The 22,443-nt window shown below is 31.7% G+C and overlaps 1 protein-coding gene across 2 annotated transcripts in view; it reads left to right on the plus strand.

Moving 5' to 3' along the window:
- The window catches only part of LOC123702855 (ABC transporter G family member 23), an 84,617-nt gene that overhangs the window by 13,741 nt on the left and 48,433 nt on the right, over nucleotides 1-22,443 (plus strand). Inside the window, exon 2 of one of the 2 annotated variants that reach the window (XM_045650677.1) lies at nucleotides 3,134-3,197. In XM_045650677.1, coding sequence (XP_045506633.1) covers nucleotides 3,136-3,197 — 62 coding nt within the window. In that variant the 5' untranslated portion in view covers nucleotides 3,134-3,135. Of the gene's footprint in view, nucleotides 1-3,133; nucleotides 3,198-13,084; nucleotides 13,228-22,443 lie in introns of those variants that run through there. The other variant, XM_045650678.1, reaches the window with a different exon arrangement.

The following is a 22,443-nucleotide window of genomic DNA, read 5'->3' on the forward strand; positions in this document are numbered from 1 at the left end:
TTCCTGAGATTAACCCGTTCGAACAAAAAAAAAAACGACGTGTGGCACTCGGGGACTGCCGCGGTAAAGCTATTGCATGCTATGCCTTCAAGCCACACCTCCGCCCGTCGGAGTGGGGAGCGTGAGGTTTTTCGTTACGGAATTTCTATATTCGGTCCCACAGAACTATATCGATATAGAAGGAAATAGTTCGTCGATTTATATGAGAACCGACCGTGTAACATTTTGCGTAGGTATTTTGACGTCACGCGAGTCTTTTAGTGATGTTCACAACGTCAAAATAATTGACTCCTAATAAATAGAAACTAAGTAGGTAGTTAAAACATTTTATGAAATCGAATTGGGAATCGATTTTGACCTTGACAGAATAATGAGAATAAAAATGTATGATAATTTTACAAGCTTTTCATTAACCTAAATTGTATGTATGTATATGCATGTGTGTATTTATGTATGTTCGGATCAAATCTTGCAATTGAATATTAAAAAAGTTCTTTCGAAGACGACTTCAAGAGAATCTTTCGGAAAACTGAAACAAATTTGCAGTATGTATATAGTAAATATATTTTAAGCCATCGATATACCTAACAATAATATAATCTTAAACCATCGATATACCTTACAATAATATTATAGGATTAAAAAATAATTATCATTTTTCTGTTTTCAATAGGTATCGATTTGAATCGACTAAGAAATCGACATTGAAAATCGTGGCGTACAACTCTATATGCTTACTTTTGACAGAAAAATGAGAAATCAACCTTTACCGCGTTTCGACAGTTTGGAATGTTTTATTTTCATTGCTGGTTTTTAATGCATGTCCAGTCTGGCGTGTAAAATTAAAACCGTAATGGAAAAGTAGCATCATTCCGTTACCGTTTACATTAAATTAATACGGAGCACAAAAATAAATTGTTTTATAAGTAATAACAGATATTTTAGTGCAAAAAGTACTTACAGGTGAAAGGAAATATTTTTATTGACACCTTCAACTTTTTTGGTGGTGTTTGCACAGTTAATTATCGAGCACGGGATCATTTTCTGTTTGCATTAGTACGTCACACACGGAGAGCGGTCGAGAGAGGACTGAGCATCGTGGCGAGCAAAGACGATGATTAATCGTCTTTTCGCCACGTGAGGTACATACACTCTTTCCTTCTTTCTCGATATAGTTCCGATAGAAGCTGTGCAATAACTTAATAAACTCTACAGCTCTATAATATTAGTATGAGTAGAGATATATATTTTTCTACCGAAAGAAAGAAAGCTACAATATACTACATGCTACTACTACATTTAGCAAGGTTCATACGTAAGTATATGGTGAAGCTTTGGAACGACCTGCGGTATTCCTAAACAATTACGACCTTCAAAAAAGAAGGCTCTATTCTTAAGATTCTTAATGTCGTTAAAAGGCCGGTAAAGTACAAACATCACCAGTGTTGTTAGTTTTAATGGATTACCACTTAAGATCAGTGGCCTTACTTGTTTGCTAGCTCTACCAACAGCAAACTGCAAGCGACACCACTTGTTTCTATGAACATCTATGAATCGCTGCGCGTTGCGGCTGCAGGCAGCAGTGTCGCCGCGCTTAGAATCAATTTCATAGATGTTCATAGAAACAAGTGGTGTCGCTTGCAGTTTGCTGTTGCAGTTTGCGGTCTGCGGCCCGTCTCGGACTTGTACCTTAAAGAATGTAACCTGATGATGCCCGTATCCTTAATCACTAAATAGTATAAAACAAAGTCGCTTACCGCTCTCTATCTATCCGTCTTTACTCTCTATGTATAGATCTTTAGAACTAGACTTGTATTTTGATGCGGTTTTTTAAATAGTTAATAACAGTGGTTCAAGAGGACGGTTTAAGTGTATAATTTGTTAAGTTTTAGACAAGACAGGCGAAGCTGAGCTAAATAATAAACGCAATAATATCAAATCTTTTTTATTTTTTACTTTTCCGTTTTTGAAGTCGGTTGTTTTTAACGTAGTTATTTTTATGTAAAATATTTTCCATTCAAATCATCCCTTTTAATGTAAATATTTCTAGATATTCTTAAAGGTAGATAAAAACACAATGCACAACAACACAGTGTGCATAATAAGACCATTTGCTACTCGTGCTGTGAATGCAAAAAATGTGTTTTCTAAACAAAGATGACCTTATTCTATTGTTGTTTTGTTTTTCCTTATTAAATGATAAATTAATAATTATAGTTTAAATGAAACACTAGGCATTCGCCCTGGCTTCACCCATTATCAGTTCTGATAAATAGAATCCTTTATCCTAAGAATTAAAAAATATCTTTGCGTCAAAGGTGGAACCTGTTAGTACCTACATAAGTAATATTATTAGTCAGAAAATAAGCTATTATATGACAGTATTTTCCGGTTAAATAATTAAAAAATATAATTTTGTGTAATTACATTAATAAGCATTTGTTATGTAGAAGATGTAATAGTTGTGGTAAATAAAACAAATTACACTTGAGTGTTTTTAATTTATTACACGATGAGATCAGAGAATTAAATTTTACGTTTTGTTAAACTTGTAAATGTTAGTAGTTCTAAGCTAATATCTAATAAAATAGTTATTTTTATAACCACAGTATAACTATTAAAGTATTAAAGTGTTAAATAAAGTTAATCTTAATCTTAGACTTTAAAAATAAGCCATGAAAGTTTGTCTACTTGTAAAGCATAATGCGTTGTCGCCTATGGCTTTTAGTAGAGCCAATAAGGAAGCTATATAAAGAGCTATGTCTTAAACATTTAATTCTACACTTAACACACGTAGCCAAGGAGAATTACATAAAAATATGTACATCATTGTAGTATATTAGGCTTAGTATACAGCTACGTTTAATTAATCGGTGACATGGTAAAAACCCAGACTAAATCACATAAAATAGGTTAACAGCAAATATTTGTCTGGGATTGTAATCCCTCTTTCTAATTTTTGCTCTTTATTTATTGTGTATTTCAATAAATGACAAATTATCTGTAATTAATTAAGTAAATAATAATGTCTATTGAAAACACTTAGCTCAGCATAATATCTACTAGGTCGCTTAAACACCAGTCCTTTCTATATATTTATACCTATATTTAATTTAAATTTTTATATTTTCAGATATGGCAGCTCCGAATCATGTGCGATCGGACAGATTGCGGCAAATGTTCAGCTGGACGACAGGGTGAGGATATTAAAAAATAAACATTTAAAAACAATGAACATGAGATTTTTTTCATTCATTCATTTCATAAACAGTGTTAAAAACCTGAATTGTTTTTTTATTTCACTAATAGTATCTATCTTATAGGTCAAAAAAGAAAGCCAAGGAAATTTCGTTTAGCAAAGTTTAGCACAGATAATATAATATTATGGGTATCTGTAAATATTATTATGTTAAAGTTGCTCTATCTATACTAATATTATAAAGCTGAAGAGTTTGTTTGTTTGTTTGAACGCGCTAATCTCAGGAGCTACTGATCCGATTTGAAAAATTCTTTCGGTTTTAGATAGCCCATTTATTGAGGAAGACTAAAAGAAGGGTGAAACCGCGGGGCACAGCTAGTAATAAATATAGAGCAAACTTACTATTAACAAAACTATGATTGTTCAAAAGTCGTATGAAGTCGGCTTGAGATTCAATAAATAAATATGTATATAAGGCCATAACCGATATTTGATATGATGCAAGGTGTTATGAGATGTTGATCTTCATATGTTACATGTGACGTAAGAGCTACTTTCGCGTGCAGACACACGCCCATCACCAACCCACTTTATAGTGCGTCGTGTACGCGGTTTTCAACCTTGTTGAATTTATTTTCTTTTCATACAAAGCTATCGATACTTTTATTATTCGCAAGGTTTTAGTTCGCAATTTGATTTTGAAATAAGCGCCATCCATCGGATACCGTCGAAATTGATATCAGCGCCATCTATATTTGTTAATTGACACTACTTGCTGCTCATTTTATGCTAATGCTATTTAATATTTGCATATATTACCAGATGGCGCTGTATAAAACTTTAATTATTCAATCTATAATATACTAATATTATAAAGCTGAAGAGTTTGTTTATTTGTTTGTTTGTTTGTTTGAACGCACTAATCTCGGGAACTACTGGTCCGATTTGAAAAATTCTTTCGGTGTTAGATAGCCCATTTAAAGAGGAAGGTTATAGGCTATATTTCATCACGCTACGGGCAACAGGAGTGGAGCCACGGGGGTGAGACCGCGCGGAGCAGCTAGTTTTTTTATATATTTAATAAAGCATGTACGTATATGAGAATAGTAGGAAATAATTAATAGTTATTTACATAAATATGAAAGGTTTCCTATGTCGACATAGCTACCATAATAAATCAAAATAAATAAGTGAATGTACGTAGGGACTACATACCTACGTATAGTTTACACCTGTGGTTTACACTAACACTTCAAAATATATTATGAACTCGCGGTCCGCCCCGGCTTTGCCCGTGGTACATATTTACGTTTTCTCTACATAAGAACAATCTTCGTACTTCAAGGAATATAATAAAAAAAGAATTATCGAAATCAGTCCACCCGTTCACGCGTGATGCCGTGACCAAGGAAAACGGGTTTCATTTTTAGATATATAGATAAAGAATAAGTTAAATTGTTTGTTGTACATATTTATTAACCTACATTAAATTCTAACTTCTACAAAACAATTTGGTTGTGCATCAATGAAGATTTAAAATTGAATTTAAAATAGAATATAAAATCAATAAAGTATTCCAATAGGGTGGAACTCACGTGGAACTTCCCTTTTACTCCGTCATTGCTTATGTGCTGATCAAGGGCCAAGGCCTATTGTATAAGATATTACCATTTTAGACTTACGGGTGCGATACGATGTACCCAGTGATTATTTTGGATCTGCAATAATGCCATATAAATAAATGCCAAAAAGTCTGCTTTCGACACACTTGACCTGTCGTTCACCTTTTATTTCCTCTACGATTAAATACCCATATGTCGTACGGATGTCGGAAATTATTTGTAATATTTGAGACGCGTAAGGTATAATTGGGTAGTTGAGTTTTTGCTAAAATTTTGACATAAATCTTATATACATTTATAAAATTTAATCCCTGTTTTCCTTGTCACGCTAAGCTTTAAAATCAGTAGTAAATTACTTAACTATTCCATTTTTTTTTTGCTATTTACTATGTTGACTCACTTCCAGAAAATATTGTGTATTCCTAAGGTCAGCCGTTTAGGTACGACATTGTTATGCATTTGCAAAAAAAAATGTTTTTATGAAGGTATATTATTGCGTCGGGTAGTTTCCACAGCAGAAGCAACGGAAATTTTTAATTAGCGATCAAATCACCTAGGCGTGCAGAATGTAGTGTAAAAAATTAAAGCTACCTGTGTTTTGAAATATTTGAATAAAAAAATGTTGATTAGAAATATGTTCAAAATGTAGTTATTACAGAAAGGTTTATTCAAGACACTGAACACACTTGTAAAGATAATAATAATTAATAATGTTATTTTATCCATATTGATTGTTATTAACGTGCGTTAGTAAATTCAAAATGACAAACACCTAAAAAAAGCTTCCTGCTCTCTACGCACCTAAGATTTATTATTTCCAATTTCAAACAGCCTTCTCCAAAAATCTTTTTGAAGTTTCCTCAATAAGAAGCCTCGGAGGCTGTCAAATAACTTGTTTTCATTGGACTCTGCCCTCTGAGTCAAGGCATTGACTTAAGAAATCTTCCGTATGACATGACGGAGAAAAAAAAATTCATTACAATATTTTGTTAAAACGAAACGCTAATGATAGTTGTTCTTGAATAAAATTTCATATTTCAAGTCGATTTGGTCCCTGGTTATTGAAAATGCTAATACGAAGATCGAAATGAATATGGCATGTATGCTACAAAATACTATGTACCTAATAGTTACTCCTCCCGCTTCGCCTGTGATAAATCGCCTTATATGCTAATCTTATAAACTGCACCGTTACAAAAATTGCTCCAAAAACCATCTGACATGAATTAATTATACATATAATATACACTTTCATTAAATCAATTTCGCTGTTGTAAAAGAATTGAAAGCGCTAGTTTTGCGTAGTAGAAAATAGATGGCGTTGATTAATAGGTGCATAGGTATACTGATTTATTATAGCGTGTGAAGTTATTTTCTAATTCTGAATTATCTGCACAATTTATTTTATTTTAATAGAGATTAAATTAACTAAAAAAAATATCGGTATTAATTTTTAAGTTATGTCGGGATCAGGGCAAATAAAAAAATAATGTATGTTGCGTTGCATTTCGTGGAAATAATCCGTCGTGCATATTATAGTTCTAGATTTTATGTATGACTAGCTTCCGCCCACGACTTTGTACGTGCATCCCCGTTTTTCCCAGTTCCCGCAAGAATTTCGGGATATCCTTTCTAAGCGGATGCCTACATCCTAACATCTACCTGCATGCCAAATTTCAGCCCGATACGTCCAGTGGTTTGGGCTGTGCGTTGATAGATCACTATATCAGTCACCTTTGAGTTTTATATATATAGATAGATTCACTTGATTTACTTTAGTTTTACGTATACGTAGGATATTATTATTAGTCTGTGGTTTTACTAAATTGCAACAAATATAACTAATCTAGTTTTTGTAATACTTACTATAGTATTAAACTAACTGTAGTAATAATAATAATGTAATGTAAGGTTTAATTTGACTGGATTATAATACAACGGTCTTTCTAGTTTCTACAAAGCAACATATTTTTATAGTAAAGCCGAATGTTTTACACTTTCTTCTGATTACGTGTAACTTACAAGATTTCATTCAAACTGATACATATCAGTTATATAAGTTATTTCGAAAACTCTAGTTTATTTTTATTGTGGTCAAGCATTTGTATAACAAACTGCGGTCCAAAACCGTTGTTTCATAAAATGATTAACAGAAAGGTCGTTGACATTCTTTAATGTGTATCATCGTAATATAATTTAAAATGGTTATGGGAAGCTTTGTTATAAATATCAAGTTTAGACGTTGCCGGATACATTGCAATTGAGAAAAATTACAGATTAATTAACCTGGCTTGCCTTTGGGTTTAATCGAAAAAAAAAAAAACTAAAAGGAGAGAAAAGCTTGCATGCAGCATGCTTTTATCTATTTCAACTAAAGAGAGAAAAGTTAATCCTTTCTGCTATTTCAACTAGCCTTCGTTTCAGTTTGATATTTGGGTATATGGCTCTATCTTATTTTAGCTTAGATAGAGCTAGATACTAAAAATATCCTCAATTTCAATACCTACCTCAATAGGTCCATTAGGTATTTTCTATAAATAAAAATTATTTATATACAAGATTATTTATATACATAAAACATGGACGATAATAAATGCAGATGAAAAAAAAAACAAAATGCGAATTTTTACATGAGAGTGTATGTAGTAAATAAATAAATAGTTGGGATTGTATACTCATTTGATGCTATCTATGGCGCAGTGGTTATGGCTCTAATTCTAGCGCAAGTGGTAGGTTCGATTTAAAACGCTTATTAAATTAATAACATAATGTTAATGATATAAGATCGCTGTAATTTCTCTTCTGATCTGGAAGAAAATACTGGACCAGGCCAAGGCCCACTCGCGGCTGTAGAGCCTCAGATGATGATAATGATGTAATTTCTCTTGTATGCACTATTATATTTTTGCCTTCACAACTTAGTACGTACATAATAGGAAAAATAAAAATAAAAATCCAAAAGACAAGGCGGAAATTGCAAATACCTACTTTTGATTGTGCAAAAATGTCAGACCATTTTCAACATTGGTCTTTATGGTTGAAATTCTTCAATAATATCAGTAACATTTAGATCAGGAAGTATAGTCCCTGGCTCGCTTTGTTTCGTAGTCGCATCCTGTAAATATATATTGTTTCACAATATTTTACAATTAGTATCTGCTATGAATAAAACCAGGGGCATCTTTTATCTTTCATAACTAAAGCTATAAAAATTACATTAATAATTAACTTTAAGTTGGGAGAAATTCAAATAAAAAGCAAACAAAATAAAAAGCATTTGAAAAGGCGAATTCAGTCGAATTCAATTATGGTGTCTCTGAAAATCTCTGACGCTCGATACAAAATCGCTTACCACTGAGTCTAAGGCGACAGACCTACTACAAAAAGTGTAAAATTGTATGTATCAAATTATATTTGTTTGTATGTTGACCGTATGACGCAGGCTTTACGTCAAGGAACAGGTTTTGGCGCGAAATAACGACGTTATTAGATGTCTCACAAATATCGGGATATCCAGATCCTTGAAATATAGACTGTTATTTTCTGAAGTTGTTTTCTTGTTTGGATCCTCCGTCAACGAATTTTCTAGAAGGTATGCTTAATGCTTATGGTGGGAAAATTTACAACGTATAAAAGTGATTCATATAGGTACATAATTTCAGTGTAAAACAAAGTACATATTCTTGGTAATACGATATAGTAACAATTTCTTAAAACCTTCTTGAGCTAAAATACTATGTTATTATTTGAAAGTTCTAATAGTTAGTATGTACCTAAGTACATATTTTATACTGTCCAGAATATTATGGTATTAATATTTTCCTCTTTTCGTTAGTGTAGAACTTATTACTTCAGCAAATTGATAGATGTAAGATGCCTAACCGACAACAAATAACTATAATATTTGTTTGAACCCGCTAATCTCAGGAACTACTGGTCCGATTTGAAAAATTCCTTCGGTGTTAGATAGCCCATTCATCGGAAAGGTAAAAAAGGCTATATATCATCACGTTTGGACCAACAAGAGCGGAGTAATGCGGGTGAAACCGCGGGGCACAGCTAGTTATTAATAAATTCTTAATGACTGTAACTAAGAATTAAAAACCAGAAACATAGTTTTTCTTTTATAAAACTAGTTGTACAAAATTGGATTTTGAATATTAAACAGAGGCTTTGAACCTTAAGGTGTTCATTTTTTTATATTATTTTATTCGTTCAAGATATTCTTGTTACTATAATAGTTGTCCTTGTGAGTCGAGTCTCAGGTGCGAACTTCGCTCCGTGATTTACGTGTTTCATCTCACTATTATAATATTATACCATAGAGACAGGTAATATTATGGAAAATCTTAATATATATAAATCTCGTGTCACAATGTTTGTCCTCAATGGACTCCTAAACCGATTATAATAAAATTCGCACACCACGTGCAGTTCGATCCAACTTGAGAGATAGGGTAGTTTAAATCTCAAATCGTTTAAGAGAAAGCGGGCGTAATTTCTCTTGTATGCACTATTATATTTTTGCCTTCACAACTTAGTACGTACATAATAGGAAAAATAAAAATAAAAATCCAAAAGACAAGGCGGAAATTGCAAATACCTACTTTTGATTGTGCAAAAATGTCAGACCATTTTCAACATTGGTCTTTATGGTTGAAATTCTTCAATAATATCAGTAACATTTAGATCAGGAAGTATAGTCCCTGGCTCGCTTTGTTTCGTAGTCGCATCCTGTAAATATATATTGTTTCACAATATTTTACAATTAGTATCTGCTATGAATAAAACCAGGGGCATCTTTTATCTTTCATAACTAAAGCTATAAAAATTACATTAATAATTAACTTTAAGTTGGGAGAAATTCAAATAAAAAGCAAACAAAATAAAAAGCATTTGAAAAGGCGAATTCAGTCGAATTCAATTATGGTGTCTCTGAAAATCTCTGACGCTCGATACAAAATCGCTTACCACTGAGTCTAAGGCGACAGACCTACTACAAAAAGTGTAAAATTGTATGTATCAAATTATATTTGTTTGTATGTTGACCGTATGACGCAGGCTTTACGTCAAGGAACAGGTTTTGGCGCGAAATAACGACGTTATTAGATGTCTCACAAATATCGGGATATCCAGATCCTTGAAATATAGACTGTTATTTTCTGAAGTTGTTTTCTTGTTTGGATCCTCCGTCAACGAATTTTCTAGAAGGTATGCTTAATGCTTATGGTGGGAAATTTTACAACGTATAAAAGTGATTCATATAGGTACATAATTTCAGTGCTAAACAAAGTACATATTCTTGGTAATACGATATAGTAACAATTTCTTAAAACCTTCTTGAGCTAAAATACTATGTTATTATTTGAAAGTTCTAATAGTTAGTATGTACCTAAGTACATATTTTATACTGTCCAGAATATTATGGTATTAATATTTTCCTCTTTTCGTTAGTGTAGAACTTATTACTTCAGCAAATTGATAGATGTAAGATGCCTAACCGACAACAAATAACTATAATATTTGTTTGAACCCGCTAATCTCAGGAACTACTGGTCCGATTTGAAAAATTCCTTCGGTGTTAGATAGCCCATTCATCGGAAAGGTAAAAAAGGCTATATATCATCACGTTTGGACCAACAAGAGCGGAGTAATGCGGGTGAAACCGCGGGGCACAGCTAGTTATTAATAAATTCTTAATGACTGTAACTAAGAATTAAAAACCAGAAACATAGTTTTTCTTTTATAAAACTAGTTGTACAAAATTGGATTTTGAATATTAAACAGAGGCTTTGAACCTTAAGGTGTTCATTTTTTTATATTATTTTATTCGTTCAAGATATTCTTGTTACTATAATAGTTGTCCTTGTGAGTCGAGTCTCAGGTGCGAACTTCGCTCCGTGATTTACGTGTTTCATCTCACTATTATAATATTATACCATAGAGACAGGTAATATTATGGAAAATCTTAATATATATAAATCTCGTGTCACAATGTTTGTCCTCAATGGACTCCTAAACCGATTATAATAAAATTCGCACACCACGTGCAGTTCGATCCAACTTGAGAGATAGGGTAGTTTAAATCTCAAATCGTTTAAGAGAAAGCGGGCGAAGCCGCGGGCGGTAAGCTAGTTATATTATACGTGACAGCTTAAACTGGACAATTAAAAATATTGTAATTATATTGATTATTATTATACTTATACATAAAAACAATGTAGTTTTCACAATGACAAAGTGTTTTACCTTGATAGAATCTATATACTTACAGAAAAGAGTGACAATTATCTGCAGGTTATAACTATTATCAATCAATATGATATCCAGAATTAAAATCTAATGTTAAAGTTTATATTTATACCTATATATTATAAGAGAATAACTATATATAAGAGAATTAAACGCATAGGATAATTTAAAAATTTAAATAGAAGGGACACAATCTCGAACTCACTGCACTTTAGATGTATCTCCTAAACAACATTACTATAAGTACAGATAAAAAGAAAATTTGATTTATTTCATAGGTACTTTTTACTACATACCTATTTAATTATCAATAAAATAAATTCATAATCTACATTTATATTGTGAAATGAAGTGAAATTATGAACCATTTGTTTGTTTATTGACATTTAACACCCTAAGTACCAAAGTAATTTTCAGTAAATGCATACACACTTTATCAGAGATACTCTACTATCCATCTAATATAATAAGAAATGTGAGCTCGTAAAGAAAAACCTTGTTAATGTAATTCTTTTTTCATGCGGAGAATACATGTATATATGTACATGTATATACCCAAGGCCTATGTAAATGCATTCTCCATTTAATGAAATTCTAAGTACGTGTAAGCATGGCATTGTTTTTTAAATCGTTGTTTACGTTTAGACTTTTTCACCACAATTACTTTCAAAACTACACAATAACAAAATAGTCAAAATAAAACCGGAAAAGTAAACAAATTAACCATGTTAATGTGACATTAATTGACTTATTGAAAAGATAATAATTGTATCGTTAGTGCATATGACCGTAAACCATACCGGAAGCGATCTAATGAAATATCTTAAGCTAATGTTCTAATATAGTCATGGAAAAATTATAATACTGCGGAACGAATTAACAACAGGATTTTATCGGCAATACGGCGAAGACTGGTCAACTTCAGGCCTTCTTTATAGCTCTCTTTAGCTTTCCGCCCGCGGCTTTGTCCGCGTTTTAAAAGAAAAACCCGCATAGTTCCTGTTCCTGTGAGATTTCCGGGATATAATCTATGCTATATGTTAATAAAAGTTACCCTCTATATGTGTGCTAAATTGCATTGTAATCGGTTCAGTAGTATTTGCGTGAAAGAGTAACAAACATACACACACACATCCATTTTCACAAACTTTCGCATTTATAATATTAGTAGGATAGGATAGGTCATAGGATAACGCCCACTTCGTCGTGTTACGATGCCAAGGTTGTATTTGCAGTAGGTACAGCTGGTAGAGCTAAGAAATGGTTGTACTTGATATTATTTCTTTAATGGAATTGTATTTTACACACATAAATCACGCATAGAAAAAAGTAAGTGAAAATAGTGAAATGAGCGCCTTTTTATTTTGAAATTTAAGATATAGGACTTGAAACAAACCTACTTGATATGTAGATGTATTTTTTTCTAATTACAACTTGAAAATAAATATTTTAGACTTCGACTATGAAATAATTTGCTTACAAATTGTTGTCGTAATCTTTCATTATAGTCTTGATGATATACATATATCAAAAAGGCTTGTTTATCTTGTTTTTTTTAATATTAAATCTTTGATTTATAATATCACTGGACACTGACATTAGTAACAGGCCTTTTTACACTGAAAAATCTAATTATAATTCGTCAAAGATACTTAATTAATCATATAATGAAAAACAATGTTTATACTTTCCATATTGGTTGTGTCAAGCGACTAAACTTTTGCGCAGTCACCCTTAAACAATGCGAGCTTTCTCCAAAGTTTACGAAGGAAATATCTCCTTTGATACAAGTGCTCTATATTTTTACATACTTTAAAACTCTACATATAACATACAAGTTATAGCTCTACATAAAACTCTACCAGAGCTCAACAAATTAAATCCTCAGCCGAGATTCCACTAAACTCGTTAGAGTGTGTCATACGATTGTAGCAATAAAAACCCCAAGAGTTGCCGAAACAGCTTGCGTCAGCTCTACCAGAGACAACGACAGGTTCGGACGCAGCCAGGCAACTAGCCGCCGTCAGTCAGCTGCCGACCGCGACACGGGACGCACGTCTACAATCGAATAATTAGAAAGTTTGAGTGTACGTGTGATAAATTGTGCTGTGTGTGTGTGTGAGTGTATGACACGACAATCGAGATGCTTTTAACGTAAGTGTAATTTTATCTCGACAGGGCAAAAGGAAACTTGGCGATCAAGGTTTTTTAATTACTGTTAATTAAGGCTTTATGTCTCGACTCTACATGTCTTTGTGGAGTGCTTCGTGTGTTGTAAGGCTTTCTAAATAAAACTTAATAAACCGATATATTTATATATAGAGATAATCGTAGTCTGCTTTTTTCAGATCCTGTCAGTATAAACAGATTTAAAGTTAATTTAAATTTAATCTATGAGCTGGTTTGTTAATATAAATAATCAAAGATCAGCTTTACAAGCCCGTTATTTACTTCGCAACAAAGATTATTTGCGCGATCAAACTGGGTTAAAATAGTTTACGGACAAGCTTAAACTGAGCAAGTTCTGCGGACTTAAAAATCATAACTTCAGAATCTTATGAAATATGATACCTAATGTAGACTGATTACCTAACACCATTCACTTATAAAGATAGAACCACCCGTTTCGTCTGTCCGTTTGTAAACTGGTCATGGTCAAGTGTGAGTCGCATTTTGACATGTTCCGTTTCACGCATACCTAATTGTGTGACACAATATATTTGCATCAAATCCCACCAATAAAGGTTTAGGGGTTGTTGTGCAATTGATGAACAATTATAGAGCGTGCAATTGGATTGTATTAACTGTTTGATATTTTGATATTTTAATGTTAGATTCGTGTCTATAATAGCAGTGCTTCGGCGTATGTATTGGGCAATTCATAAAGAATACTCCGCGATTATTAAAAGAAGGCATCATCATCATCAAGTTGATCTTCTCATCTCTTTACTTCAGGACATAATCTACCTGCATTCACAATTTCAACCACATCTCTACATTCGTTTTTTGTTTTATTAGCAATTAACTCTACATTTTTACTCTATTTAAAATTTTCACATTATCATGTAATTTGAGTAAAAAAAGTAGAAAAGAAGGCTTGTTTATTGAATAAATGCTTGAGTTTTAGGTAAAGAAACAGTAAGATCACCAAGACTAGATGTCTTGGTGAATGTTAGAACATTACGTATGCCCGGAACTACACTGGATGTAAATTATTCGAAACTTAGAGATAAATAATAATCAAATTATAATGAATTATTACAAGCTTTAAAATTCTTCAATGCCTAAATCTTCAGTATTTTATACCAACAAAGATTTATCTGTATGTATGACTAGCTGTGCTCCGCGGTTTCACCCGCATTGCTCCGCAACTGTTGGTCTTAGTGTGATGATATATAGCCCTCGCCTTCCTCGATAAATGGGCTATCAAACACGGAAAGAATTTTTCAAATCGGACTAGTAGTCCCTGAGCTTAGCGCGTTCAAACAAACAAATTGTTCAGCTTTATTATATTAGTGTAGATTTACTCAAGTTTCTGAAGGATTATATCGTGTCAAGGTGGACATACTGCATCGGATGAATGACTCAATTAAGTATATAATTGGTACCTTATATAAGTAATTATAAAATAACTAACTGAGCTAAATCAAAGGCATATCAAAGTGGTCAATCAAGTCAACCATTTTCAAATGATACAAGGATAATAAATATTATAGTATTCATCAAAGAATATGCTAACATTTAATTGTCAAAATTTTGAATCTAAAAATCATATATCTTTAATTTATTGTGACATTGATTGTAATAAATGAGTGATAAAAATAGTCGTTTTCATATTTGATAAATTAATACATGTTCGAGTCAATAGAAAAAACTGCTCAAATGTCAAGCAAAAACTTATTGATTGATTTTATTTAGCAACAAAATGTTTGTAACACAAAATACACTATTTACTGTTATAACAGTCCGCACAGAGTCAGATGTAGACACTAGTTAATATACATCTTCTTAATTTTTACTAGGTATCAGCAACTTTTGAAATTTCCAACTGTACCTAATTAATTTCAAAATTGTAAATAATCAAACAAAATATAAAAAGTCATGTACACGTGTAATTATCTTTTAAACAATTTCTCATAAGTTTTAAACAATAGTGCAATTTGCCTTGGTATCTAGTTATGAAGGTAATTTGTAATTCCCATACGCTAAAAACGAATATACCTATTTTGTATTTAAACTTGTATATAATAATATGTCTCTTGATTTTTTTTTAATTTTTATAAAGCGTTCTGAAACCGGTATTATAGTAATTATCTCGCCATTCGCAACGGTTAAAAATAAAACCTATATCGTTGGCTATTTACATGATGGATATAAAAATATTATTCTCTTCCTCAAAGTAAATTTTTGTTAAGTTCTTTGAAAACATAAAAACAATAGTAAATGTTTCAAAATCCTATTTAATATTTCCGTAATTATTTATGTATAAAATAATATTAACAAGATATCCTATTTACTTATAATAATTACCAAGTATATACACACACCTTATACACCTTTATTTAAAGTTTAAATTGAGTAGTTCTAATTTTAACCAAAAATTCCTCATTTTCAAACCCATATCTTTTATTTTTTACATACAAATTCAAAGCACACACCTTAAATACTTGCATATACCGTTTGTTAAACCCTCAATATTATTTGCAGAATATTTCGACTCCACACATCTTAAAATGGCATCAAGCGAAACACGATTTCAATCCAACCGCGTGTCAACACCATAAAGTATATTTTTCCGTAAACATTATCAATATTTATAAAGGTTGTTGTTCAGTGGTTGCAAGTTCATTATCTTGATTACTACATTTGTGTAATTGTTTATAGATTGAAGATCTAATTAACAGACCTTGGTATAGTAAACAATTGAATCGTGGTTATCGATAAATTGTTATTCATTTGCATTAGGTTTTATGACGAATTTCAAGATGCTTGAAGGGTGTTTCATCATATTTGTTATGCATTATTACTAGCATCCCGTTCTGGTTTCGTACGGGTGCATTTATGTATATTAAATAATTTGTTATAGTTAAATCCCGAAACACAATCTCTTCACGGAAGGACTGATTTATCTTAATTGGTAACTGGTTTGGCAAAAGTCATCGGGTAATCCTCGAAATACATTTGAATTGCACCCTTTGGCTGAAGTCAGCAGCAGTCTCGGGAGTAGGCGAACGCAGCACAGGCATCGCACGCGCATAAGACGCCTCAGCTACACAACAACTGACGAAAATTATTTAGTAAAAGGCCGAAATATTAAATTTATTTGGGCTTTGACAAAGTCATTATGCCAGACCTGAGGTTTGACCAGTCCAACCTAGGAATAGACGAGCTTCGGGGTTTGACTATAACATATACATATGTATAAACCTTCTTTTTGAATTTTCCACTTTATCTAGTAGAAAAATCGCATCAAAATCAGCGTTAGGCTACATAGTGCCAGACAGACAGCGGGAAGCGACTATGTTTTTTACCATGTAGTGATGCATTCTATACATGACAACAATACAAAGTTATAGTCAAAATTTATCACATAGTATTTATTTATTAACCGACTTCAAAAAAAAGGAGGAGGTTATCAATTCGGCCGGTATATTTTTTTTTTATTTTATGTATGTACACCGATTACTCCGAGGTTTCTGAACCGATTTACGTGATTCTTTTTTTGTTCGATGCGGGATGGTGTCGAATTGGTTTATTCGAATAGGCCCAGTAGTTTTTATTTTATGAGCATTTTTGTCTGTAGGTATTTGTAAATTTTGCAAGTGCAAGTTTGAAGTCGGTTGTTTTTAACGCAGTTATCACTTGTTTATTCGTAATCATATAGCATTACAGTAAATTTTCTTAATATATTGATACAGAATTATGAGCCGATTAAGATTACAAAACAAGGTACTTACAGCGAGATACTTTGAGTTAAATGAGTTATAACTCACATGGTAGATGGTATTCTCTAGATACTATGATATTTTCATGTTAAATTATTATTTAAAAGTTACGTGCGCTTGTCAATTTCATTTATTTTTACAATAAACCCAGTGTTAAATGTCAATGCTATGATAATAAATTGTCATTGAAAACGCTGTGCGTATTTAAGCGTTACTTATTTTATTTTATTATAATCTGATTTGCGACAGATAAAGGAAGAAACTGGGTTTTCAGATGATTTCCTGGTAATTAAACAAATATTTGAAATAACGAATTGACGACATCTAATACCGCATTCGTGTTCGTTCTTCGCCTCGCTGTTCGTACGAATGTGTAAATGAGTATAAGAGTTTTGGAGAAACTTTATTTTTTATTTTTATTAAAAAAGACTTTAGGAGTAAAATCCAATGTTTGTTTTGAAAATTATATCTTATTTGGAATTACTTCTATGATGTTAATGTATTTGTTTTCGCTTTGTGGTAATTGAACACTATATATTTATTATTTAGTATAGTTACACTAATTTAATAAACCTTGAGAAGATTTCCTATTTAGATACCTATTGGGTATTACGCGAATTAGGATTTTTTTTAAAAGAGTACCTATAGGTACATTTGTTACTGCAGTTTTAACTAGTTCTGTCCGTTTCTACATAATATAAAGATTTCTTAATAAACGATATTTAAAAAATTGAATACATTATCCTCCCTTACATAACAAGTTCAATAGCAACCGTAAAATATTACCCTTTTGGGTTTGTCTCTATCTCTAGCTGTGCCCCGCAGTTTTACCCGCATTGCTCTGCTCCTGTTGAACTAACCGTGATGATATATAGCTTAGAGCCTTCCACGATAAATGAGCTATATAACATCGGACCAGCAGTTCCTAATATTAGCGCGTTCAATCAAACAAACAAACTCTTCAGCTTTATAATATTAGTACAGATACAAGTCAAGAAATAAGAATATTTTAATCGCCACTAGAAAAGAGTCTCCAAGTTATTACTAACCTACAAAAACGCTTCCGTGAGTCTCACGACGTTATTAGTTTTTATTCAAGCTATTAAGATAATTCTGGAAAATCATTATTATATACTATTATGTAGCTCATTAGACTCACTATCAAGTCGGATGCGTGTCAAAGTAAACTACTTGTGTGACATTTATGTATACTTGCATTTGGTTTTTTCTCGGCTCACAGTTCCTGGTCAATGTTTAAATAAATAGTGTTAAATATTGAAGAATAGAAGTCATTTTTAATTACTGGAGCTGGTAATTGTATTGGAAGATTTTGTAAAATCGTGAAGTGTCATACATTAAAAATACTTCATTCTTTCCTCTAGATATGCGAGTACTTGTTATTGGTCTGTGGACGAAATTTTAAGCAATTTTGTAGATATTTTGTAAATGCATTAGTTATGTTGTTTTTTATGTCATCAACATATTATACAATTCAGTAATAAAGGTTATTAACAATAATTAAATAAAAGATTTCAAAGATTAATGATATTGTTGTTTCTATAAGCTGGATTTTTTATTTATTCATATTAGGGCCGATTTTTCAATGCCCAGATAAACAGCTAGATAGACTTTATTCTTCAGTTAACAAAATATTCAATTTTTCAATAGACGAATAGGACTTATCTATCGAAAAACTACGTTATTTGACGAATAAATCTATCTGCCGCTCCAACGGCCAGATAGCGTGCTATTCGACGAATAGGCGTTTGATTTGACAACTGACGCGTCAAATTTGGGATATTTTCGTTTGTAATAACATAGAGCATAGAATTATTAACAATTAAGCCTCTTTCTATATAATTATTATCAATTAAAATCATATTGAAATTGATGTTTTTGGTAGTATTGATGACCATGCCATTGAAAATTTGCCAAACGCTGGCTTTATGTCGTTTCCATCGTAAAATATATTTAAATTTAAAGACAAATTTAATCAAAACTCTTTACTCGAATCAAAACAACAATCAACAATCATAGAACACAAGCAAACTTAAAATGTACTCCTGACCGTGTGTCATAATGACGATTGTTGACTAATTGCAAGAGTTGACTCTATCCCGCTCTAACCTGACTTATTTCATATGTTTGTTTCGCCACTCCGAGAGCAGAGCTGCCAATATGGAAATATTTGGTCAGATAGTTATTCATCAAATAATTCACGATTGAAAAATAGGCGAGCCGTTATGAGTTAGATAAACAATTGAATAAATCTATTCGAGGGGTAGTTATTAGACTGTTTATCTCGGGATTGAAAAATCGGCCCTTATTCAGACAAGAGACAAATACCATTGTTTGAAACAATCAAATATTAAATATAAAATAACATGTAAATCTTATATATATTAATCTCGTGTCACAATGTTTGTCCTCAATGGATTCCTAAACCACTAAACCGATTATAATAAAATTCGCACACCATGTGCAGTTCGATCCAACTTGAGAGATAGGATAGGTTTTATCCCGGAAATCCCACGGGAAAGGGAACTATGCGGGGTTTTCTCTGAAAACGCGTACGAAGCCGCGGACGGAAAGCTAGTTTATTTATAATTTTAAAGACAATTCATTCCGCAAAAAGTAATTTATTATAATAAAATAACTAATACCTAACCTACCCATCAAAAATTTATTAGTCAATTAAAATCCATTTGTAAACGTATTAAAAAATACTGCATCAAACAAATTTACATACAGTGTTGTATACAATGTATAAACTCAAATATCTAAATCTTTATATTATTTTTCAAATCGTACCAGTAGTTCCTGGGATTACCGCGTTCTTACATATAAACATACAAACTCTTCAGCTTTATAATATTAGTATAGATTAGTATAGATTTCGTTAGCTCTGATAGCTATTAATCTTTAGATTAAATAGATAGAACAAATGATTGCAATTGTTTTGCAAACAACACCGGCCTTGCATGTGCAGTGAACGCACGTGTGTGTGTGTTTGTGTACGTGTGCGTGTGTGCGTGCGCGCAACGTTGGCACTAACATCTTCGTATTTTAATATACATGAATAAAGACTTATTTAAACATGATTTGTAAATTCATATATTATGCCCTTATTTGGAACACGTTAACGTTTAAATTACACACACTTTAAGACGGTTTAAACTGTAGATTCTAAATGTAATGTCCTTTATATTGGAAGATAGAGTTATGTTATGAGAAAATTCTTCGTCACTTTAGCTTGCTTTGTTACAGCGTCTATATAAAATAATAGTATTATGACTGTTATAAACACTTATTGTTGTTTGTTTCTTTCTTATATATCAAATAGTATATAGGTGAAAGAGAGAGAAAACAACTAAAAATTTTCAAGCTGTTATAGTATGTTCGTATTTCTTAAATTCGGTATCTCTATACCATAAGTATACTTAAAAAAGGAAGTTATATTGTGAGATATGAAAGTACTGAATCAGTCTTACGACGTGTGACCACTGATTGGAATTTAAAGTGCCTCCATAAAAAAATTGTCTGAGTTATTTTTAAGCGGCATTCGTTGATCCGTGTTTAAGGTTTCGGCTGGTTTTGTGGACTATAACTGGTTGACCTCTAGCCATTCGGTAAAATATTGATTTTAATATACGTTTCTTATTGAGGTATATTTAATTTAAAAGCTTAACCAATATGTAGGTATCATTTAGTAGAGGCCTGCGGATTTAGCAACGTCGTGTGAGATTTTTTTAATTGTCGACATTCTTATTTTGGAAATTAATAAACAGAGATGTAGGTATATTCTGCTTATAACAGCTAGATTAGGTTAAATACAATTAATGCTTTGACACATAACACTTCATAATTAAACGTTCAATCTTATTTCCTTATACATTCAACAAAGTACATAGCACAAATTATACACGACCGAGTCACTCTTTAATAATATAATCGGTTTTATAAATGAATAAGTTTCTGACCCTGAATGACCTTTTGTGTTGTAAAAAGTTGTTTATGCATTGGTAGAACGATTCGTGACCAACGGTTGAGATCAACAACAAGTTATATTATGGAGAGGTACCGTAATTCAACTTATTGCTTTTATTTATGTTTTGTTGACCGCCTCCTTGGTACTGCTAGCCTGTACAGAGAGGTCCTGGGTTCGGTTCGTGAATGATTAAAACAAAAGTGAAATATAAATATACAATAGAGATGGGAGATTTTTACCATTATCAGTTTTAATATACATAATATTATGTTACAATTTTTTCAAACGAACTCAAAAAATAAGAGAGAAAAAATTATTACAGCAATCTATTATTAGTAATAAAAGTTGTATCTGTATATTGGCGAAAAAATATATTTGCGTATATTTGGACAAAAAAGATATGTGCATAACTATAAGTTATATTTTTCCTGTTATTTTTTTCGTTTTTAGTTTTTTGCCTTTATTACTTACAAACTTGACAAAAATTATTGTTTAGTTTAAATTATTTAGTTTCTCATCGTTAATCGAGGCTATCTAAAGGATCTATTACATCCATATCTAATTATTTTTTACTTTTGTTTCACAATGTATTATAGTGTCTAATTAACATTTAATATCTTAAATCGTCATATTATTAATATATCTTCGTCGACTAAAATAAAATATTTATCATTATTACTGTATTTTATTCACTGATAAAAAATTTAGTAAAAGTTGTTATTTTTTACATTTAAAGTATGGTATAAGAACTATCTTTTTTTAATACGTAACGATTACTAATAGTATCATATCATCAATGACTCGACGTAACGAGAGGATGTTGTGTAAGCCTCCATCTTGTATTACGTGCACAGTAGTTTCAAAACACTGTGCAGATTGAAGAGTAATTAGCTGAGGTCCCGGGTTCGATTCCTGTTATGGATGACACAAGGTTAATTGTGGTAAAATTTTAAACTTGTTAATTGTGTCTAGATATGTATAAATTAATGATCTTCCGCATTCATAATATCATAAAACAGATTGTACTATCGATTTCCTATATAAAACGCAATATATAAACTATAACGTATAATTTAAATAACAAATAAAGCGTATTTTTGAAAGTCGCGCGTTTCAAAAACTTTCGATTCGACCAAAATTAAGGTTCATAGAAAAGACTTCAACGCGCTCGCGTATCCGTGTGAAATTTGTCTTCAGGAGAAATTGTGCGTAATTCCCAGTTTATTTTCCACGTTAATTGAGATATATTATCTGTGAATTAAACGGCTTCAATACAGTTATAATTAATCGCACACTTCGCTAAACATAACGGGATGAGTCTGCGAAACGTAAAGCAAGAATGCTTATTATATTTTGCAGATAAGTTTATTGTTACAAGTTAAAGGTGAAACTTCAGAGTCTATATGCCATACAATGAAGAAGAGTAGGTACAGTTAG

This window comes from Colias croceus, chromosome 24 (assembly GCF_905220415.1).
Source record: "Colias croceus chromosome 24, ilColCroc2.1".
Classification (NCBI taxonomy): domain Eukaryota; kingdom Metazoa; phylum Arthropoda; class Insecta; order Lepidoptera; family Pieridae; genus Colias; species Colias croceus.